The 19,993-nt window shown below is 35.1% G+C and overlaps 2 protein-coding genes across 2 annotated transcripts; one reads left to right on the forward strand and one right to left on the reverse strand.

The window, feature by feature from the left end:
• Nucleotides 1-4,216: 4,216 nt before the first annotated feature.
• LOC147397210 (26S proteasome regulatory subunit 8 homolog A) lies at nucleotides 4,217-8,824 on the forward strand. The gene is made up of 9 exons (XM_086452736.1): nucleotides 4,217-4,504; nucleotides 4,654-4,751; nucleotides 6,290-6,514; nucleotides 6,682-6,744; nucleotides 7,038-7,201; nucleotides 7,416-7,572; nucleotides 7,682-7,780; nucleotides 8,256-8,366; nucleotides 8,511-8,824. The coding sequence occupies exons 1-9, from the start codon at nucleotides 4,315-4,317 to the stop codon at nucleotides 8,649-8,651; spliced, it is 1,248 nt and encodes a 415-aa protein (XP_086308862.1). The 5' UTR covers nucleotides 4,217-4,314; the 3' UTR covers nucleotides 8,652-8,824.
• An 870-nt stretch (nucleotides 8,825-9,694) lies between these two features.
• LOC147397211 (uncharacterized) lies at nucleotides 9,695-16,997 on the reverse strand. The gene is made up of 6 exons (XM_086452738.1): nucleotides 16,843-16,997; nucleotides 13,646-13,804; nucleotides 12,936-13,103; nucleotides 12,646-12,800; nucleotides 11,962-12,134; nucleotides 9,695-9,960 (listed from the first exon to the last, which is right to left on the reverse strand). Exons 1-6 carry the CDS (start codon nucleotides 16,928-16,930, stop codon nucleotides 9,906-9,908), a joined length of 798 nt encoding a protein of 265 aa, XP_086308864.1. The 5' UTR covers nucleotides 16,931-16,997; the 3' UTR covers nucleotides 9,695-9,905.
• Between the last annotated feature and the right edge of the window lie 2,996 nt (nucleotides 16,998-19,993).

Below are 19,993 nucleotides of genomic sequence, written 5' to 3' on the forward strand. Positions count from 1 at the left end.
CCTTTGCCCCCAATGTGAATTATTTCTTTGTTTCTAGAAATTATAATTGTATAACAAAGTGCAAAAACAATCAGCCCAACACTTCTAAATCATGGATTTTGTCAGATAGTTCCGCCTAAACCTGTTAATGTGACAGTCAATTTGAACGGTTCAAATGCCATCATCGTCTTTGAAACTTACGGGGTCAGCTACATGAATCCTTTTCCTCCATTCAATTCTGTCCAGAGCCACATCTTTTATTGAAAGTGACCTAACTTAAATGCTTCGAAAGTACTAACTTGAAATCCTTTATAATTTTTTGAGCCATTACTTCCTTTTGTCTAACACATTGCCTCAGTGAGCTGACTCGGACTCGAGATTGCATGCTATATGTCAGTTTGGCATTCTATGTGGTGTACCCATTTTTTCCTCCTCATGGTTGCATTTACTTGTGAATCCTTTTCTTCTCTTCACATGGATCACTGAGTTGGGTATGTTGTAGGTGTTGATGCATTGTTAGTGTTGCGGGACAAAAAATGACATTAATAATCAACAAAATTTTCTCAGTATCTGGATTTTTTGGGGTAATTTTGAGATACCTCTGGGTTTAGTGAAAATTAGAGAAAATCACCTGTGTCTTTAAACCATGATTTTAAATCTTGTTTGAGATCGAGATGACTTGCCCGAGTCATCTCGGTCTTGCTAAACAACGATTCACATCATCTCTTGAAATAGACGAGATGAATCGGACGATATTTTGAAAATATCAGTTGTGGGATTTGTAGATTTTTATTAAAATAATTATTTTTAATAGAATTTAAGTACTTATTATATCAATAAAACATAATTATATAACTAAACATCTTCTAATCTATCTTATTTTATTAAAAAAATCATAATTGTCTTTAATCACTCAAAATGTATGGAGACAATTAAAAATTGACACTGAATAGCCTGAAAACATGGTTTAGGCTATGGTGAGACTATCTTAAGTGCCACTTGGCATTTGTCTAGTGTGAAGACCTTACCTTTCATGTACATAACCAAAGGTGGGCATCGACAACCTTCATCTGTATAAATCTTTATTCTAGATTCTGATATTCACTTGTCAAAATTTCATTATTGAAAAGTATTTTGACAATCTAGAATTTCGTTATCTATAAGAATTAATTTTAGATTCTCCTTTTGTTGACCTCGTTCTACAAATGTATATAAGTACTTAATATTCATAACATGGTTGCAAAATTAAGGGCGTCTTTTTCAAGATTTTGTCTTGTTTGTAATTTGGGAGATTAGTTGTCTCTTTTGTTGTTTTTCTTTTTTGATAAGTTTTGTATTTTTGGGACTCGTCGTCCCTTTTTCTAATGAAATTTTAACTTATAAAAAAAAATACTTATATTTAAGAAATGATCAGTTTTTATTTTATTTTATTGGTAAGCATGTTTTAAAAAAGTTCAATAACTCAGTCCCGCCTCTTGTATCATCACCCAAATACTTTACTAACTAAGCTGATATCTACTTCTTACTATTGTTGTTCATAAAAATAATAATTAGGCTTAACCCCCTTCTATAAAATTAGAATTTAAGGACCCCCACTAAAATAAGGGTAACTCCAAGGAAAATATCCAGAATGACTATTTATAATGAATAATCATTTTGGATATTCAAGGGGCATGCACTCCATTCAAATTATCCAAAATGGTTATCCATTAATATTTTTTTAAATTCAATCCAAATGAAAAATGAGATGGATAGTGTATTGGAGACCTATACAATCCAAAATGAAGAATGAGATGGATAGTGTATTGGAGATCCATACAATTCAAAATGATTCTCCAAAACAATAGTTGAAAAGGGGAGGGGGGAGAGGGGAGAAGGGGATGGAGATTCCAAACTCCCTCTCCAAATGGCTATTGAAAATCTCTCTCAGAAATGGAGAGAGATGGATAATGCGTTGGAATTGCTAATTCAACAAAATGAGCATTTCTCTTGTCGAAAAACTTATTTTTGTACGAAATATTTTGTCATATTATTGCAACATCGTATTAAGTTATCATTGACAAAAAAAAATTATATAATAAAACACAACAGTTATCTTTTCCAATGTTTATCTCCCACAAAGAATGATTTAGATTCAATCTTACATACAATCTCGAGAAATAATTTCAATTTTATTTATTTTCTCTCCTTTTTTTCAAGAATACCCCTTTAACTTTATTTATTTTTAATCCTTCAATCGTTTGATACTTGAGTTGCAAAGGAGGGATAAATAAGGGCTTAAATACCACTAACACCTAAGCAAGTGCTTTTGGTGTAGTAGTTTGGCATCATATGGTATATAATGAAAATCATCACAAAGTGGACCATCCAAAATCTTGGTAGTGGATTACAACCCCATGCCCATGGAGACAAGGACTTAAAATTTCATATAAAAAACATCAGAAGTCTTATAACTATCAATTGTATGTAAAATAATAAATGATACAAATCCAATCATTACATAAAGATTACTAGCTATTAATGGAGTTAAAATTTAAGTTCATATCTCTTTGGGATTTTGAAATACCACCGTGTCATTTAACAAAGTGAGTGTCCACAATGGCTCACTTTAGTACACTTTTTTCAGGTAAAGGAGTAGTCTTTTTCCAATGAGTGAGTTGTGCTGGAGTGACCTGAAGATTGTACTTCATATCGCACTTTCTTGATGATTCGATGAAAAACATGTATGCTTCTCACACACTTCCATGTTAGGAAAGTGCAATATGAGATACAATCTTGAGTCACTCCAGTATTATTCTTTAGGACAATTACCGCAAAGACCTATTTTTTAAAATTATGTATCAAAAAGTCCTTTCTAAAAAAATATGAACTCTTTAGTACCTAATTTATGAAATATTAGTCTAAAAAATATTTTTAAAGTAAAAATATCCTATTTACCCTTTCAATGATTTTTGAAATTTAAAGAAACACGTTTATTTGAGAATATTTGAGTTACTCCTATGTTTTATAATTAATGACATGTTCTTTAACTATGGTCATCTCTTATAGATCAATTTAATGGAAAAAAAAAAACTAGTTTCACTTACAAAACTAGTAATCTCTAAATCAAATAGATGATAATGATTATACCAATGATGATGATGGAGGTGAGTATAATTAACATCAAATTGATTTAGTCTATGAATATTAGATTTATTAAAATATATAAATAATTTTAAATAATTAAAATATAATTTAAAACTCGACTTGAATGTTCATCGAATTGATTCAACTCAAAAATTAGCAAGTCGACACAAATGTGTCAAATAAAATTATATTGAATAAAAATATCTCAATGAAAGCATATATGGTTCTCATACACTTTCACGTTAAGAAGTGCGATATGAGGTTTCAGTCTGAGGTCATTTCAACATTATTCTTCCACTAATACTTTTGATGCCCACTTTATGACGACTTTTACTATAGTTTCGTTCTAATTTGCTATTTCCCCAAGTTGTTCTTCTTGAGTCTTGAAATCGAGATATCAAAAAAGAAAAAGAATTGTGTTTGAGTGACCTCAAGTTGGAACCTTATATCACACTTCTTGATGAGAAAGTGGATATGAATCACAGATGTTTTTTCACTTGTATCTCGATGAACAACGTCAAGAAGTGTGATATGAGATTCCAACCTGAGGTCATTTCAGCATTATTCAAAGAAAAATCCAATCAACACACCCAAAAAAAGGACAGATTAGTTGCACTAACATTAAAAAAGATGTTTTTTTTTTTTCTAATTTTATTAAAATAAATTTTAACTTACTAATTGCACTTCAATATGATAATCTTATAGTTTAGGGGTTTATTCATCTTTGATTCCAACAAATTTCTTAAGCAGGTTAAAATCATCAAAACCAATCCTTTCTTGGTTTATCACTTCAAATACATGTTGATTACAAGGGATTTGTGATATTTGCACATAGATTAGACTATTAAAAAAAAAAAAGTTTGAACTAACAATAATTTATGTGGGTATGGTTGGGGAAGAAGAAGAAAATGAGTTCAGTATTTTTCATTATTTTTGGTGTGGAAAGGAGAATTTTTAAGTGATGGAGTGCAATTGGTAATCGGTGGTGTGCAACCAGTCGGTCCAAAAAAACCTTTAAATAAGAGGGTATTTTTGTCATTTTCTTATGGTCAAGGGATATGTCATCCATCACTCCAGCTTAAGGAGGAATGGGTATCTCAAAATTTTCACCAATCTGTATCTGTACTGATCTTTAAAAAGGCCAAAAAGCAAAAAAAGAAAGAAAAAGGAAAATTTGCGATCGATTGGTTTGGTTCATAATTCATAAAAATGGCGACAGTAGCTGTGGAGAGAGCAGCGAGAGAGGAGATTTACAACGCAGCGAAGACGACGATGAAGCAAGGTGAAGGTTTGAGGCATTATTACCTTCAACACATCCATGATCTTCAGCTTCAGGTCCGCCAGATGTCCCACAATCTTAATCGTCTCGAAGCTCAACGCAATGATCTCAATTCTAGAGGTTTCGACCCTAACCCTAGATCCCTATTTGACTAATCTATGTAGTAGGATTTCCTCTCTCACTAGTTATTATTCATTTAATTGATTGGGTTGTGATTTTGGAGATTTATTTGATGTTGGGTATTGGATTTCATTCTTGGTGATTGTCAGTGAGGATGCTTAGAGAAGAATTACAACTGCTTCAGGAACCCGGATCTTATGTCGGTGAAGTCGTCAAAGTTATGGGGAAATCCAAGGTTTTAGTTAAGGTTAGTTATTGAAATTATGTCTTACGTTCTTCATCTTGGAGTATCTGTCAAGTTTGGTTTTTTTTATTGGTTAAAGAATGATTTATTTTATGGAATTTTTCATGCCAATTATTGTATGGGCACTATGAATTTTACCACGCTTATAGAATCAATGTCGTCAAAAATTGTGTTTCCATAGCATTGATGATGAACCAATCACTTTATCATATAAATCTTTCCCGATTACGAACCTATCGAAGTCTAGAACTGCAGAATTTTGCTAATCAGGTTTGTTGTTGAAGTAATGGATTTAGGTAAACAATTATCGGAGTATGGGTGTTTGATTAATGAATTCTTGCTGTGCAAGATATGGAATTTTTAGCAAATATTACAGAAAAAAAACGATGGAACAGTCGGCAAGGGAGTTGTTCTTAAGTTGGTATTCCAAAACCTTCTCTAAGAAAGATAAGGTCTTATGGAGAATTCTTCCTTCCTACGTTTGTTGGTTCATTTGGAAGGAAAAGAATAGAAGAATTTTCCACAAGGGTGGCACACTTGATGCAATAGCCCTCGAGATCAAAACTTCTTCATTTTCATGGTTTTTGGGTCATCCAAGAGCTTATTTGCGTTCATTTTGAAGATAGCGTTTTTGGATGGAAATTCTCATGGTTGATTTGCAGTGCCTTTTTTTGGGTATCTGGCGTTACCTCTCTCTCTCTCTTAGCAGAAGTGAATTCAGGTTCAACGGATTTTTTTTATAGGTAAATACTTGGTTAGTGACAGATAATATGGTTAGTGGTTAGCATAAGAAGTATGAGTTCAAAGGGGTTTGAACCTCGGACGCGGGAACAACTTTCCACATGTCTTACCACTTAGCTAAGTGGCACTTCTTAGGTTCAGTGGATTTTGAACCCAGGTCATGGTATCAAGGCTCCACAAATCACCCCAAATAAAAAATTTAGGATTAATCTATAACCAGGTCCACACATCTAGCACAATTATGCTCTGAACACCCATCTTATGGCAGTCCCCAAAATCTTTAGATTCCTGCTGCTCATATCTAATTTTGGATCTGGGCTTCTGAGTCTCACTTGACTTTTATGGTAAGGCTATGGGACCAAAATGGTGCGAGTACATAATTTATACTTAAAACTTAGGTATTAGAAAAGATATAACACAGGTTTTCCATATTATCTGGGTAGAAGGGGGAAAATATGGCTAACAATCCCTGATACAAGCTTAAATTTCAGAAAAAAAAAATATGGGTAAGTCAGTCCTACATCATCCGTTTGGGATCATAATTGTTTTCCTACATAATTGCATCTGGCATGAGTTTCCATTCAAGTTATGGACTGCAAATTATTTCTAATTAACAGGGTACATTGACTCAATACTGAAGAATGTTTTTTAACATTTTTAACTAATTCAAAAGCAGTAACTGTTTCTCGTTTCCACTGTGAAACATATTCTTTGTAGTTGTGAAATTTTTGTTGATTTATTTTACTGGATCCGATAATATAGTTAACAGTGGTTGATGGTTCTTTGCTTCGCTTTTTTAGGTTCATCCAGAAGGGAAATATGTTGTTGATATTGATAAGAGCATTGATATCACAAAGATCACGCCATCAACCAGAGTTGCTCTTCGTAATGACAGCTATGTGCTTCACTTGGTCTTGCCCAGCAAAGTAGATCCTTTGGTCAACCTTATGAAAGTTGAAAAAGTTCCTGATTCTACATATGATATGATTGGTGGTCTTGACCAGCAAATCAAAGAGATAAAGGAGGTTTGTCGGTTGATAAATTCTTATATTTTATTTTTTGCAATTGGATTTTGAATCATAAGGACCGCCATGTAGCAATATTCTTGATTTGGTGTGGTTCATCAATTGACATGTCAAAGTATGTGGCTTTTTAAGTTAACCATAGTGCTTTCCTGTCTTAATCTTTTCAGGTCATTGAGCTGCCGATCAAACATCCTGAATTATTTGAGAGTCTTGGAATAGCTCAACCAAAGGTAACTCCAACTTGCCAAAGTATTATCATCCATTTGTATCTACTTATTATTTAAGCGTTTTGTTAACGTGTCCCCTAAGGGCACACATTAAGATGCATTAAATACACCTTGGAAATAAGCATTTGAGGGTATTTTGAAAGAAAAAAATAGAGGGCGGGGCATTTTAAGTATTTTTTTAGGGGTGTATTTAATGCATCTTAACATGTGTCCTTAGAGCACATGTTCACAAGACCCATGATTTAATAACTGTGTATTAATAGTATCCTAATTTCACTCTTTTTGGACTATAATAGGGAGTCTTGCTTTATGGGCCACCTGGTACAGGAAAAACACTGCTTGCGAGGGCAGTAGCTCATCATACTGACTGCACCTTTATCAGGGTTTCTGGGTCTGAGTTGGTTCAGAAATACATTGGAGAAGGCTCTAGAATGGTTAGAGAACTTTTTGTTATGGCCAGGTTTATTTCTACCTTTTCTTTTAGAAAATCTAATGTAAATAATTCCCAGTGTTTGAAGTGTCTAGCGTGTTTTGTGATACATATTAAAAATGTGTATGGCATGATTCTGTAAACTTTGTGCATTATTGCTCTTGTTGGTAAAGCACATTAGGTTTCTCTTTGGCTTTTTATTTTATGCTATTTGTATGGTTTCTGATTTTTGCTTATTTCACAGAGAACATGCCCCGTCAATCATTTTTATGGATGAAATCGACAGTATTGGATCTGCTCGAATGGAATCTGGGACTGGAAATGGTGATAGTGAAGTGCAACGTACCATGCTTGAGCTTCTCAATCAACTGGATGGATTTGAAGCATCAAACAAGATCAAAGTACTTTTATTACATAATGAAATCGCTTGGGACATCAATTGCAAAAAATTTTGAATCCAACCTTCCCTGTATAAAACCTCTTACAACTTCTTGTGGTATGCATTCACAGGTTTTGATGGCTACAAATCGGATTGATATTCTGGATCAGGCACTCCTTAGGCCTGGACGAATAGACAGGAAGATTGAGTTTCCAAATCCCAATGGGGAGGTAATGTTACATTCAGCATAAACATTATAGACATGTGCTTCAGCAGCAAAAGATAGAAATAAGAAATTTCTGTCTCACTTTCTTAAGCAAGACATGTCTATTCGTCTTGTACTTTTTTCTTGTTTCCTGTTTATTTTTTGTAGAGAAGGACGAAACCCTATGCATAACATTCTTAGGACAGCAAATGTTTATTATTTCTAATTCTTTTTCCATATGGGCGATAATCCTTGTGATGTTCAACTCTTCATTTTGCCATATATAGGTATGTGTGTGTGTGTCCATTCAATTTTATCCAGAGCCACGTCTTCTTCTATCATCCTCAAAAAAAAAAAAAAAAGTGGCACAAAATAATGGCTTGCATCACGAGTCTATTAACATTTCCCTAATCTTGACTATTGTGTTATCTGGTCTTACTTTTCGTGCATTTCTGCAAATTAACCACATGGTGATATCTTGATCTGTCTATTTTTTTCAGTCCCGTTGGGATATCTTAAAGATACATTCTCGGAAAATGAATTTGATGCGTGGGATTGATCTGAAGAAGATTGCAGAGAAGATGAATGGTGCATCTGGTGCAGAACTCAAGGTCTGTTTCAGATTATGAATGTAGCCTAGAGTCCTTCAGAATTTCCATCTAAAGCAACATGAGTTATTTTTAGAATGAGTTATAGTTAATTTTCGTTGGAAATTTTGCAATCTATGTCTGGCTAAACTCTTACACTGCTTGCAGGCTGTGTGCACAGAAGCAGGGATGTTTGCATTAAGGGAGAGGAGAGTGCATGTAACACAGGAAGATTTTGAGATGGCGGTGGCCAAGGTCATGAAGAAGGAAACTGAAAAGAACATGTCCTTACGGAAGTTGTGGAAGTAGATCCCTTTAATCTACATCCTGTTCTGTAAGTTATATTTAGATTTGGGACCGAAATATTCAGACACGAGAGTGAAACTAAACCAGTGCTTACAGTTTCTGTATGAAGTGGTTTGATTTATGTTTCTTTAATCCTCATAATGAAATGGCTACATTGGCTAGTCGTTCTTGTTTCACTATTTTCAGAAAGAATCAACTGAGGCATGAATGGTAATCAATCTTTAAACTTCCAGCTTACATTTATTGGTGGACTGTGTTCCTGTTCAGAACAGTCATTTGTATGGTGTCGAACACGTAATATTGAAACTCTTTCATGTGGATGATGATGATTTCTCTTGGCTTGGACCGTACTCATGAGATCATGTAAGCATGAAATTGAGTGGTCGAGATTTATCATGAGGATTCATTTTTTATCCCAACATGTCATTGATATTGTTATCAAATTTGTAATTTGTAATTTAAGGATGTCTTGGAAGATAACAGGTCCGGTGATGCATCACTTACAGTCTTGAGTTCAAAGGGCATATGCCAATGTTACTGAAATTGTCAACAGACGCAAAGAATGTATTCTCCACATCTTTTAGGTCCGTTCCAATTTGATTGTAACCATTATAACCAACCATAAAAGAATATACGACACCAATAAAAACATCCATCATTGAAAGATGATATATTGGTTGACCCATCTCTCGGTAGGTCCAAACAAAGAAATTGTAGAACTCCCTTGACTAGGTAGATGACATCGTTCTTCTTGCCCCAATTGTCTCAATGGTTAATAGTCATTCGAGGGGGATGTCTGTCCATTTGTCCAGAGTGCCCTCAATGGAGCCATTACATCGTGGTCACCCCAACAGGAGCTTTGGATCCACATGGCCATGGAGCCACCTAGGCTGTGAGCCTGGGCCTTGGATGAAGGTGAGAGGAGGACCACCAAAGATGATTTTAGAATCTGACGATCTCCTAATCTTCAAATACGAAGTGAGTGTAACAAGGTTCTTTAATTGAATTAACTCAACTTTAAAATAAGAAACCCAAGACATTGCAAATTTCACAAGCAAAACAGTTACAAACATGAAATTACCAATAAAAAATATAAGTAAAACATGAATAAGAACTCAGCTTGGTACAACCCGCGTTTAGGATGTCCTCTTGAGTCATACATGACCAATGCACAAGTTTTTAGAATAAGGTACAAACAGTCAAGTTCATATTACCACCTGAAATATTGATCTCGATATGACAGCAAAACAATTCCTCTCAAGAATACCCTTCTAACATAATATACACAAAGCCATGTTGAGTTGAGGTTCTCCTGAATGCAAAACAAAACAAAACAAAATGTTATAAATGTGGTGAAGTATGAATCAATATGGGTGTCAAAAAGCACCTGATTATCACACAGTTGCAAACCCAATTCCATCATTTATCTCATTAATAACAGGTCGGGACTGGAAAACCCAGAATACGAACATTTAATTCCACTATTCATTATAGGGCTGCAACTTGGGTGGAGCAAGGCCGAACCCGATAGGTTGAGCCCAACCTTGGGTCAGGTTTGGGCACAGTTAGCTAGGGTTCGGGCAAAAACAAAATTGACCGAACAAATCGGGTTGGGATTGGGCATAGACATTTGGTTGCCTGATTTGCCCGAACCTAAACTTAATATGATTATAATTTAAAAGTAGTTTTAAATATCTTTGTTTCTTTCTCACTCACAATTTACATTTCAAATTTTAGTTAATCTTCATTTTCTTCTTTACATTTGCTTATGATTTCATGTATGTGAACTTTCAAATATATTTTAGGACAAATAATTGCAAATTTATATTTTTTTTATATACCACTTATCTTTATATAAGTCATTATCATTACTAAACTATCTAGTATTAATGAGGAATGAACCAAGCCAACCAACCCAACTTGAGTTGAGCATTTTATGCCTAAGGTTGGGTTGGGCGTGGGCATGGGATGGTGTTTGTCAAGTGCAGGTTGAGCACAGATTGATCCCCAACCCACCCAAGTTGCAGTCCTAATTCAGTGTATCCTATTGAGTTGGCTGGGCCCAACTTCCAAACATACTTAACAATCATGGTGGAACTAGCAATACTACACGCAACCTACTGACACCCCTACAATCAACATCAGAGCTGGAAAAAACAGATACTAAGACTTAACTTACTGTCAAGTGATCAAATTACCCAACCATCCTGGAAGAAAATACAAATTGAAAAAACCATCTGTATTTATTTTTTTGCGAGTAGAACCATCTCTATTGTTTATAAAAGAATCCACATACGCATTTCATCACCTTTCCTGCAGTCTCTAGTTTCTCTTTCCTTATATTTTTTTGCTTCAGCTTTTTCTTAGGAAATGATCTATGATCTATTATGACAATGGTTATGGTCTATGCACAACATAGCTATCAGAAGCTGGTGAGTGACAGTATACTCAAAAGCATTGGGAGGTGTCCAAGTAATATGGATCCTTAAGGCGAGGGCACGAAGCAATGACTAGGTGAAACCTGTGTGATAATTCATTTGTTTATTTATTTCTTCGTTAATTAATTTCATAAAAATTAGACCATAAGAATAAAAGGCAGAAATGTGTAAAAGAAATAGTAATAAAGCATGCATTCATTATCATGCATAAATTATGTTACTTGATCATCGATTACTATGAAAATATTTTTTCATGTTGAATGCATCAAGTAGATTTGCATAAATCTAAGCCACGGTAATTTTTTTTATTCTTTGGATGATGAGAAGAAACCAATAACTAAGCCAATAAAATATAACTAAAGACTGAAGAAAGAAGGGGAATAACGTACAAAATTATAAATGGAAAGAAACAGCAGAAAAGAGAGGGTTGTTGCTGGTTAGATATAGAACCTCTATTATAACAATAAAAGAGATAGAAGGGATCATTCTTTGCTCAGAAAGTACAATGTAAAAGAGGGGAGAAAAAGAAGGTGAAGAAAACTAACAAATAAAAAAGAGAGGAGAAGATGCACTATATTAAGTTGCATGCAAGGCCTAAGCAACACCTAGGGAAGGCTTTGGCACTAGGGGCCATTGCTAGGTGAGGGATTCACCTAGGAGATCTCAGTAAAGATTGATCTGGCAATAGATCAGATGGTTATGGTCACTCAATCGGGACGAATTTCGAGCAGGTCTCGTAGATGACCTCATAGTAAAAAAGTTGAGTTCGGTTGTCAGAATTTTCCAATGATCTCAAGTCTGTCTTAAAATATTCACAGAGCTAGTAGACCATGCCTGCAGATTTTGACAAACAGATAATATAGTTCAGAAAGTACCTCTTGTAAAAAGTGTAACCTGCGAATCCAAGACCACCAATGGCTATGAGCCCAACAAGAACAAGAAACATAACGAGCCAAGCTGACATCCTACTGTGTTTGCGGCTTGCTCGAGAGTCCTTGTTGCCAAACTCTCCACAGCTTCTCAAATTACAGGGCTCCTGTCTAAAAGGCTGCCATGCAATCCATTAAGATAAACAAGCACAACCTTGCATGCTCAATGTTAATAAGTAGGCATTTATAAGTGTTTCTTTTGGGTATTTTAGAAAGACGCCCCTGTTAAATTGGTGATATTAGGCTTAGCCCCTTGTAAAATGCAATATTAAGTTTACCCTCCTTGACCTTAAGTCAAGGTTGCTTTTTCTTGATCATTTAACCGTGAAATTTTAATTTAGTAATTTAAGTATTTGAAGAGCATTTTGAAGAAAAAATCAAAATCAAAATTTCACTGTTAAATCATGAAGAAATTGCAATGTGTTGACTTACGGTCAAGGGGGTAAACCTAATCTAGCATTTTGCAAGGGGGTAAATCTAATATCACCAATTTAACAGGGAGATGTTTCTAAAATACCCTAATTTTTAATCTTGTCACAGGGAAACCTAAATTCATTAAATGGAGGAAAGAAAGATAGCTATCGCAATGTTGGCACACGAATTGTGAAAATATGATCATGTTTCGCTCACCATTTCCTTCCCTGAGCATCTACTATCATCTACTGGATAATGTGGGATGGACATATCCTCAATTTGACCAAAACATTCCACATCTCGATATCGAACACCACCATCACAAGGAGATGAACATGGCATCCATGGCCCAGCAACCCAATTAAAATGTTCTGTATGCCAAAGAAAGCACTATATTAAGAAGCATTTCTTTCTTTATAAGTTACAAAAAAAAAATACAATAAAAATTTTGATCCAGCCTGACAGCACTGCATGAATATAAAATTGAGAAATATTTTGACAAGAACCTCGTGGTTTTAATTGCACAGCTAGCTCTGCCCCAGTCTTACAGTAACCCAATTTGGTATTTTTGTCAGTGATGTAAGGAACTGAACAATCCATGCAACATATGTACTCATCACCATAGTCTACCCTATTCCTGCATTTTGCACACCTATCCGTCACCTTCGGGTTTTCTGCTAAAGAGAAGTAAATATCAGATAAAAATGGTAGAAACATGGTTGACGTATTAACTTTGAGGTGTGGGTTCTAGTCCAGCTTACACACCAAAAAAGATGAAAAATGAAAGGAAAAGCATCCTGCATGTATTTTGAAGATAATAATGCATAAGAAATAAAAATGAAAAGATCCAAGACAAGCATCTTTGGTAAGGATACCTAGGGATCTAGAGCCGCAACTTATCCGACAAGATTATAGTATTACAACTATCAAATGGCTATAATCATCTGGGAAAACTCATAGATGGGGTCAAGTTGGAGGCTCTGAGCCCCTTGTAAATCTTCCAAGAGCCTAACCATTCTGTTTATAGATGGTTATTAAGTTCTTATCTCTCTGGACATAGATTTGTCCCAAACAAGACTATAGATTTGTGAAAAATGTGAGAGCAAAATAATCCATTGAGGACAAATATAATACTTGACATAACTTTCCTGTTGAATCAAAAGGAAAGTTTTCTATCCTACATAACTTTCTTATTGAATCAAAAGGTTTTACTGGCCTGGTTTGCAGCAATGGAAATGAGTGTAAAAAGGAAGGCAAGGGGGGTATTTTTCCCCTGAACAGAGCCCACTACAATCAGCTGACTGATCAATGATCACATGACCAGCGCCACATCCACCTATCCATTTGTTCTGACAAGATTCCGTCCAGTAGCATCCTACAGTTTATACAAGCATCAAAGAGCCAATTAAAAATTAATCCAAAGTACTATAAAAAAAAAATAATCAGAATAAAGGAGAATAATCAAAGTAAGTGAGCAAGAATATATTTCAACTGAACACATAACCATGAACATTGTTGATTGTTGGTGGATTTATCATGTTAAGCAATGCAATATGACTGTCAAATGGTATAAAGCCCGACTTATAGCTAAGGTCTTTCATCAACAACTTGGCATAGAATTCTCCAAAACCTACCATCTAGTTGTTGAACACTTAAGCTTGCCACCATACACATGGTTCTCTAGGCTGTTGACTCTAAAGGTTGGCTTATACGACAACTTGACGTGATAAACACACTCCTCGATGATCCCCCGTTCTCTTGCTTGCTATATACATTTTGTGGTGTAAGATTATTTTAACAGGCTTGCTTGTGGATTAATACCCCTTGTGCCGCACGACCTAGCTTCGAATTCGTTCATCCTACTTGCCCAACTCACGTATATGAAGTTTACAAGGAAATAATGGACTTTGTCAAGCCCCACAAGCATGGTTTTGATGTTTTAATAGATTCCCGGTATAAAAATGGTTATCATTGAAGTGAAGTTGACATATCCATGGGCTTAGACCCATAGCTCAGTTGGTTTGACACATTGCAAAACAACTTTGAGGTCGTGGGTTAAAGTCCAGCATACCCATAAAAATAAAAATAAATGTTAACATATCCATGTTTGTTCTCCACGCCATGAAGTGAACAAGCAGTCCAATAAATGCCTCACCATCTCAAAAGGACCTTGGGACTTGGTCTACCAATTCGAGCCAACTCAACCACTCTCATGTCATCTTTTTCTAGTGTAGACTCGTGACTGGGTTGGATGCCCAAATAGACAAGGCTCAACAACTAGATATTGTCTTTCTTGGAAGCAGTTTTGGGGCTCAAAAAAAGAGCCCACTATGTTCCGCTCGAGTGCTGAAGCTGAATATAAGGCCCTTGCAATAACTATCTCATAAATTCTATGGCTTTCATGTCTTCCATGCGATCTTTGCATACCTTTACAACGTCCACATGTGCTCTACTATGACAACCCCAATGCCACAAACTTGGACGCAAATCCTATCTTTCATGCCCGTATAATACACAACAAATGGACTATCATTTTGCTCAAGACTAGGTTGCAAATGGCACTCTCACTGGTCAATTTGTTCAATCCCAAAAACCAGTGCGTCGACATCTTTATAAAAGATGTTCCCAATCAATTTTCTTACCTTTTGTGCCAAACCAATGTTCATTCATCCATAAGTTCAGAGGGTTGTACTCACAGTCACAGGGTATACAAGATAAATCGCCCAGCATAACCTGACCAATCTCCCAATCTTTCTCTTATTAAGTTTCTACCAGAAGATGGCACATGCAAACGCATATGTATCAAAAGGGTTTATTTGTAATTTAATGTATTAATTAAAGGTTTTTTAAATATTACATAGTAAAAAAGGATATTCTTGTAATTTTGAAAACTAATAACGTGATTATAGGGTTGGGATCTGCGGGAGTGCAATTTTATTGGTTTTTACCAAAATGGCCTGATTATATTGAGTTTAATTGTAAAAGTGGGGGCATTTGTGAGATCCAAATTTTGGTGTCCAACCACTTCTATTCCACCTTCTCATCATTATAATAGTAAAGATGTATATCTTTTGCTAGTTTTCCTTCTTTTCTATATTTAGTTTCTGACTTTCTATGCATATCTTTTGTTTGATTTTCCTCTTATACATGTATAACATATTGTACCTTGTAATCCATGCTATAAATATAAAACCAGTGACTCAATTAGACCAAGCCATTAATTCAAATCATCGTCTAATCTTTCATTAATGTGCCTATTTTATTCATGATTCACTCCCCCAATTATTTATAAAAAGAGGGAACTACCACTCATATCCAGGGCTGGCTCAAGGATAAGGCCACTTAGGCAATCGCCTAAGACCCCACAATTTGAGAAACACCCTCAATTTTTTTTAACAGTTATCATTTTTATTTCCACACAAAAAATACTATTATCATTTTTTAATTATACAAACCTACTTACATGGTGGAATTAGGGGTGTCAATGGGTACCCATTTAACCAAAACCGAACTGGAACCGAAAACCCCAATTTCAGTTCCCTTTTTATTGGAACCAATTAGAGCTGGGTCTAAAATGGAACCGAACCAATAGGAACCGGAACCATTAAATTTTATCCAATGGGTACCCACGGTACCGAGAACCGATTTATATTTTCATTTCTTTTAAAAATAAGAGGTCCTTTTGCCGAAATGAGAGTGAGTGAGGGCCTTATGTATAGAACGAAAACCAGCATTCCAACCGCTGGTTTATTACATTTTTTATAATTTCGTAAAAACAAAAAAAATATTATTTTTTAATAATTTTCTGAATAATAAATTATTATTTATATAATATATTAAATATCGGCCTAATTATAAAATTTCACCTTAGGCCTCAACTTGTATGGAGCCGGCCCTACTCATATCCACCTACAACCATTTTTTTTAATTTTATCATATTCATTTGTAGAAAAATGTAAACTACGTTCAAAAGAAACACAATTCTCAACAGCCCATCAATTCCTCGTTCAATATTTTTTTTTTCCAAAAGCTATCTCTAAAGAACAATTCGATTACAAATATTCTTCACCACTAATTATTCCACACCACAACAATAATCTTCCTATTTTAGCATGATAATTGAAGGTCCATTAATTACCTAACCTGAATGAGATTATCAACAGCTACCAATACAAATCAACAAAACTCCACCGAAATTCAAGCCATTTGAACTAAACATGAGAATCAAAATTCATAAAACATCACAATACAAGAAATTGAAAATAAAAATAGAACAAAACCCTAGATTTCATGAACACGAACGAAATAGCATCTGATCTGAACTAATAGATATAATTTAAGATCGAAACAGAGAATTTAAAAATTCTAGAAAAAAAAAACCGAATAAAATCGTTTTGATTTAGAAAATTTTACCGTGAGAAGGGAGACTCTGTGAGATTGTCAAAGAGAGGTGAGAGAGGAGAAAGAGAAGAAACAGCTTCGAACGCCATTTCTCCATCATCTCCGTTTAACATCCTCATCAAGTCAGCAAATTACCTATATCAGATTTATAACAAGGACTGTCTCTAAAATACGCCGTGGGTGTATATGCTGCCTAGGCTAAAGTCAACCAACAATTACCGAACGATTAGCATAGTGTGTCTCTCATAAGCCATATCAAAAAGTGCTGTCAATGGATTGGGTTCGGGTCGTTTGGTTACCAGAAGATTGGATCTGATTCCAAACTTATCCGTTAAGCAAGCAATGAGATCTCAATATTAAGATCCGTTACCAATCCAATAGCAATTGGATTGGGCCTGGATCAAGCCAAACCCAGTTTGATATTCAAAATTAAAATAAACTTCAAACATTTAAACAAAATATATAGTATTATTATATACTTTCTCACATTTTATTGAATTGGGAGATTGATCCAAAATCCAAGTTATCGGATCACATCCTTATTAGAATCCAAGTCCTTGATGGAGATCCGAAGTTATCGAATCAGATTTCGATTTTGATCTGATCCATTGATAGCCCTAAAATCAACTGATCTCGTTGGTCCACTAACCCGATCATGCCCATTCCCAAAATAAGGTTTAGGATCTTCGTATTTTAGCATGGAAAGATAGGGTTGAGCTCAACAAATTTCAACCCATCAAATATGGAATACAGCCTAGCAATACCAAACACATCCTTACCCACTAATGCACATATTATATATGGTTAAATGTATGGAAAGCACAACTTGCTAGTAAAGTCCACAGGTGATCAAGGGTGGGTTTAGGGTGGGGGTGCCTCATAAGAATTTTCAAAGTCTATGGATTAGTGAGCTATTGAGACAGATTTTAGTGGTAGATAACAAAATCTGTCACTATTGCCCCCACACAAAAAAAAAAAAAATTTCACCCTTCACTGCTCCCACAAATATTATGTTTCACTCTCAGTAACCTAAGGGTGTCAATGGACAGTCAAAAATTCAAATCTGATTCGAATTTAAATATTATCCGAAATTTTTGGATATTAACATTTTGAATACGATAATATCCGATTCAAAATAATATATGATATATTATTTTATTTGATTAATTTTTTATATAAATAATATAATATATAATAGGGGTTTTTTTTTTTAATAATGAAATATCATTGGATAAGGAAAAATTATGTGTTTTATTATATACTAATTATTTGAATTCTAATCAAATATTATCCGATATCCGATAAGATAATTGGATTCGAATTATGATAGAGTTTTAGAACATCCGTCATATTTGAATTCAAATTTGAATATCAAATAAAAATTTTGGATTTAGATTCAAATATGGTTGTATCCGAACCGATAAGCATCCATTGACAACCTTTGCCCATAAAAAAATTCTACTCTTGGTTGCCTCTGTATGGGCAAATTCCTGACACCGCCCCTATGGGTGATGATACCATAGACCTAGTTGATTTCCTACCATCATTGAGTTGTTGATCTCATTAAAAGTACACTTAGCGATAAAAAGAAATAGTTGTATGATTTTGTTAGTTTAGGATTTGAACGGAAAAGAAAAATACTAGTATGTCCATGGATTGTTCTTTTATCTATATAATCTACTAGAAGGTATCATGAGCAAATGCACATGTATCGGAAGGGTTTATTTGTAATTTAAAATATTAATTAAAAGGCTTTTGGGCTATTGGGAGGATTCACTATTCTCATTATAATAGTAATAAAAATATGGTCCCCTACAAGTGGAAGAACTAAAATGAGACAAAGAGAGGAAAAACACTTAGGGTATGCTTGATTGCACATGGAAAATAGGGTGGAAAATCAATTTCCATGGAAAATGACATTTTTCAAGTGTTTGATTGCACATGGAAATGGAAATTCATTTTCCACCCCCTTCAAAAAGTCCACTAAATCATGATTTCACTTTCCCACCCATATGGGTGGGAAAGTGAAATCCACCCATATTTTCCATCCCCAATTCTTCCCCACTCATATCTTCTCCCTTCACCTACCACCACCATCATCATTACACTAACCTCGTCGTCGTCACCATCGCCGTCGTCATTGCCGTCTCCGTTATCATCATCTCCGGCCACTTTCTCTCTCTTTCACCGCCTTCGCCGCCACCACCACCACCACCACTTTCTCCCCCCATCTTCCTCATCATCTTTTTCCTTACTTACCTCCGCCTCTGTCACCGTCGCCACCATCACCACCACGTTATCTCATCTTCTTCCTCACTTATCTCCATCGTCGTCGTTGCCGCCACCGTAGCCGTCGTCTCCTCCGCCATCGTCTCCGTCGCTGCCACCCTCGCCGTCGCCTCCTCCGCCATCGTCTCCGTCGCTGCCACCCTCGCCGTCGCCACTGCCATCGTCGCCGCATCCTCCCCCCTCCCTCTTCCTCCTCATCTTCTTTTTCCTCTCCCCCTCCTCCTCTTCTTCTTTTTTATCATATTTTCCCATGATTTTATTCAAGTAAAATCAAACAATGGAATTTGATTTTCCAACCCTACCTATTTTCCACAACTATTTTTCCATGGATTTCAAATTCCATGGAAAGTCACTTTCCATGCAATCAAACATACCCTAAGGTTTTCTTTTTTTAATTTTGGAGAAATTAGTTAAAGGACATTGACGAAGGGATTTCTTTTTAATTAGCCCTTAAGTTTTAAGGTTTCTCTTAAATTAGTCCATTTAGAAAAAATTTATTTCTAACCAATCCCTGAAACCCCACTCCATCCATCTCTCACTATTGAAATGTTGAAATTGCCCTAACCATTTGAACTCTCCATTTTTTGTCAAAAAAAAATGGATTTCCAAAACCTTAGACAAGTTTTGGAGATTCCATTTCAATGGAAAGGATTTGACAAAGAAGAAGAAGTCATTTTCAATGATTTTTTCAAGTATTTTGAAGATATATGTAAAAATTAGGACTTTTTGGTTATTATTATTTTTTTTTTTACTTCGTTTTTGAATGAAAATCAACCAAGGATGGTTCCTCTAATTTGAAATCATCTACACAAGTCGTTATGTCAAGTTTTTAGTTGATCTTTCCATATACTTTAGTCAGAAAACTCTAAAAACA

The sequence above is a fragment of the Akebia trifoliata genome, chromosome 8 (assembly GCF_017979445.1).
Source record: "Akebia trifoliata isolate Shusen 1 chromosome 8, ASM1797944v1, whole genome shotgun sequence".
NCBI classification, from domain to species: Eukaryota; Viridiplantae; Streptophyta; class Magnoliopsida; order Ranunculales; family Lardizabalaceae; genus Akebia; species Akebia trifoliata.

What these genes read in the sequence shown, in the direction of transcription:
- LOC147397210 (XM_086452736.1), top strand. Translation starts at nt 4,315, where the DNA reads ATGGCGACAGTAGCTGTGGAGAGAGCAGCGAGAGAGGAGATTTACAAC. An exon ending in AAATCAAAGAGATAAAGGAG is followed by an intron (nt 6,515 to 6,681) that starts GTTTGTCGGTTG and finishes TAATCTTTTCAG; the next exon opens with GTCATTGAGCTGCCGATCAA. An exon ending in AAGCATCAAACAAGATCAAA is followed by an intron (nt 7,573 to 7,681) that starts GTACTTTTATTA and finishes ATGCATTCACAG; the next exon opens with GTTTTGATGGCTACAAATCG.
- LOC147397211 (XM_086452738.1), bottom strand. Translation starts at nt 16,930, where the DNA reads ATGATGGAGAAATGGCGTTCGAAGCTGTTTCTTCTCTTTCTCCTCTCT. An exon ending in TTTCCATTGCTGCAAACCAG is followed by an intron (nt 13,104 to 13,645) that starts GCCAGTAAAACC and finishes TCTCTTTAGCAG; the next exon opens with AAAACCCGAAGGTGACGGAT. An exon ending in TGTGCAATTAAAACCACGAG is followed by an intron (nt 12,801 to 12,935) that starts GTTCTTGTCAAA and finishes TTTGGCATACAG; the next exon opens with AACATTTTAATTGGGTTGCT.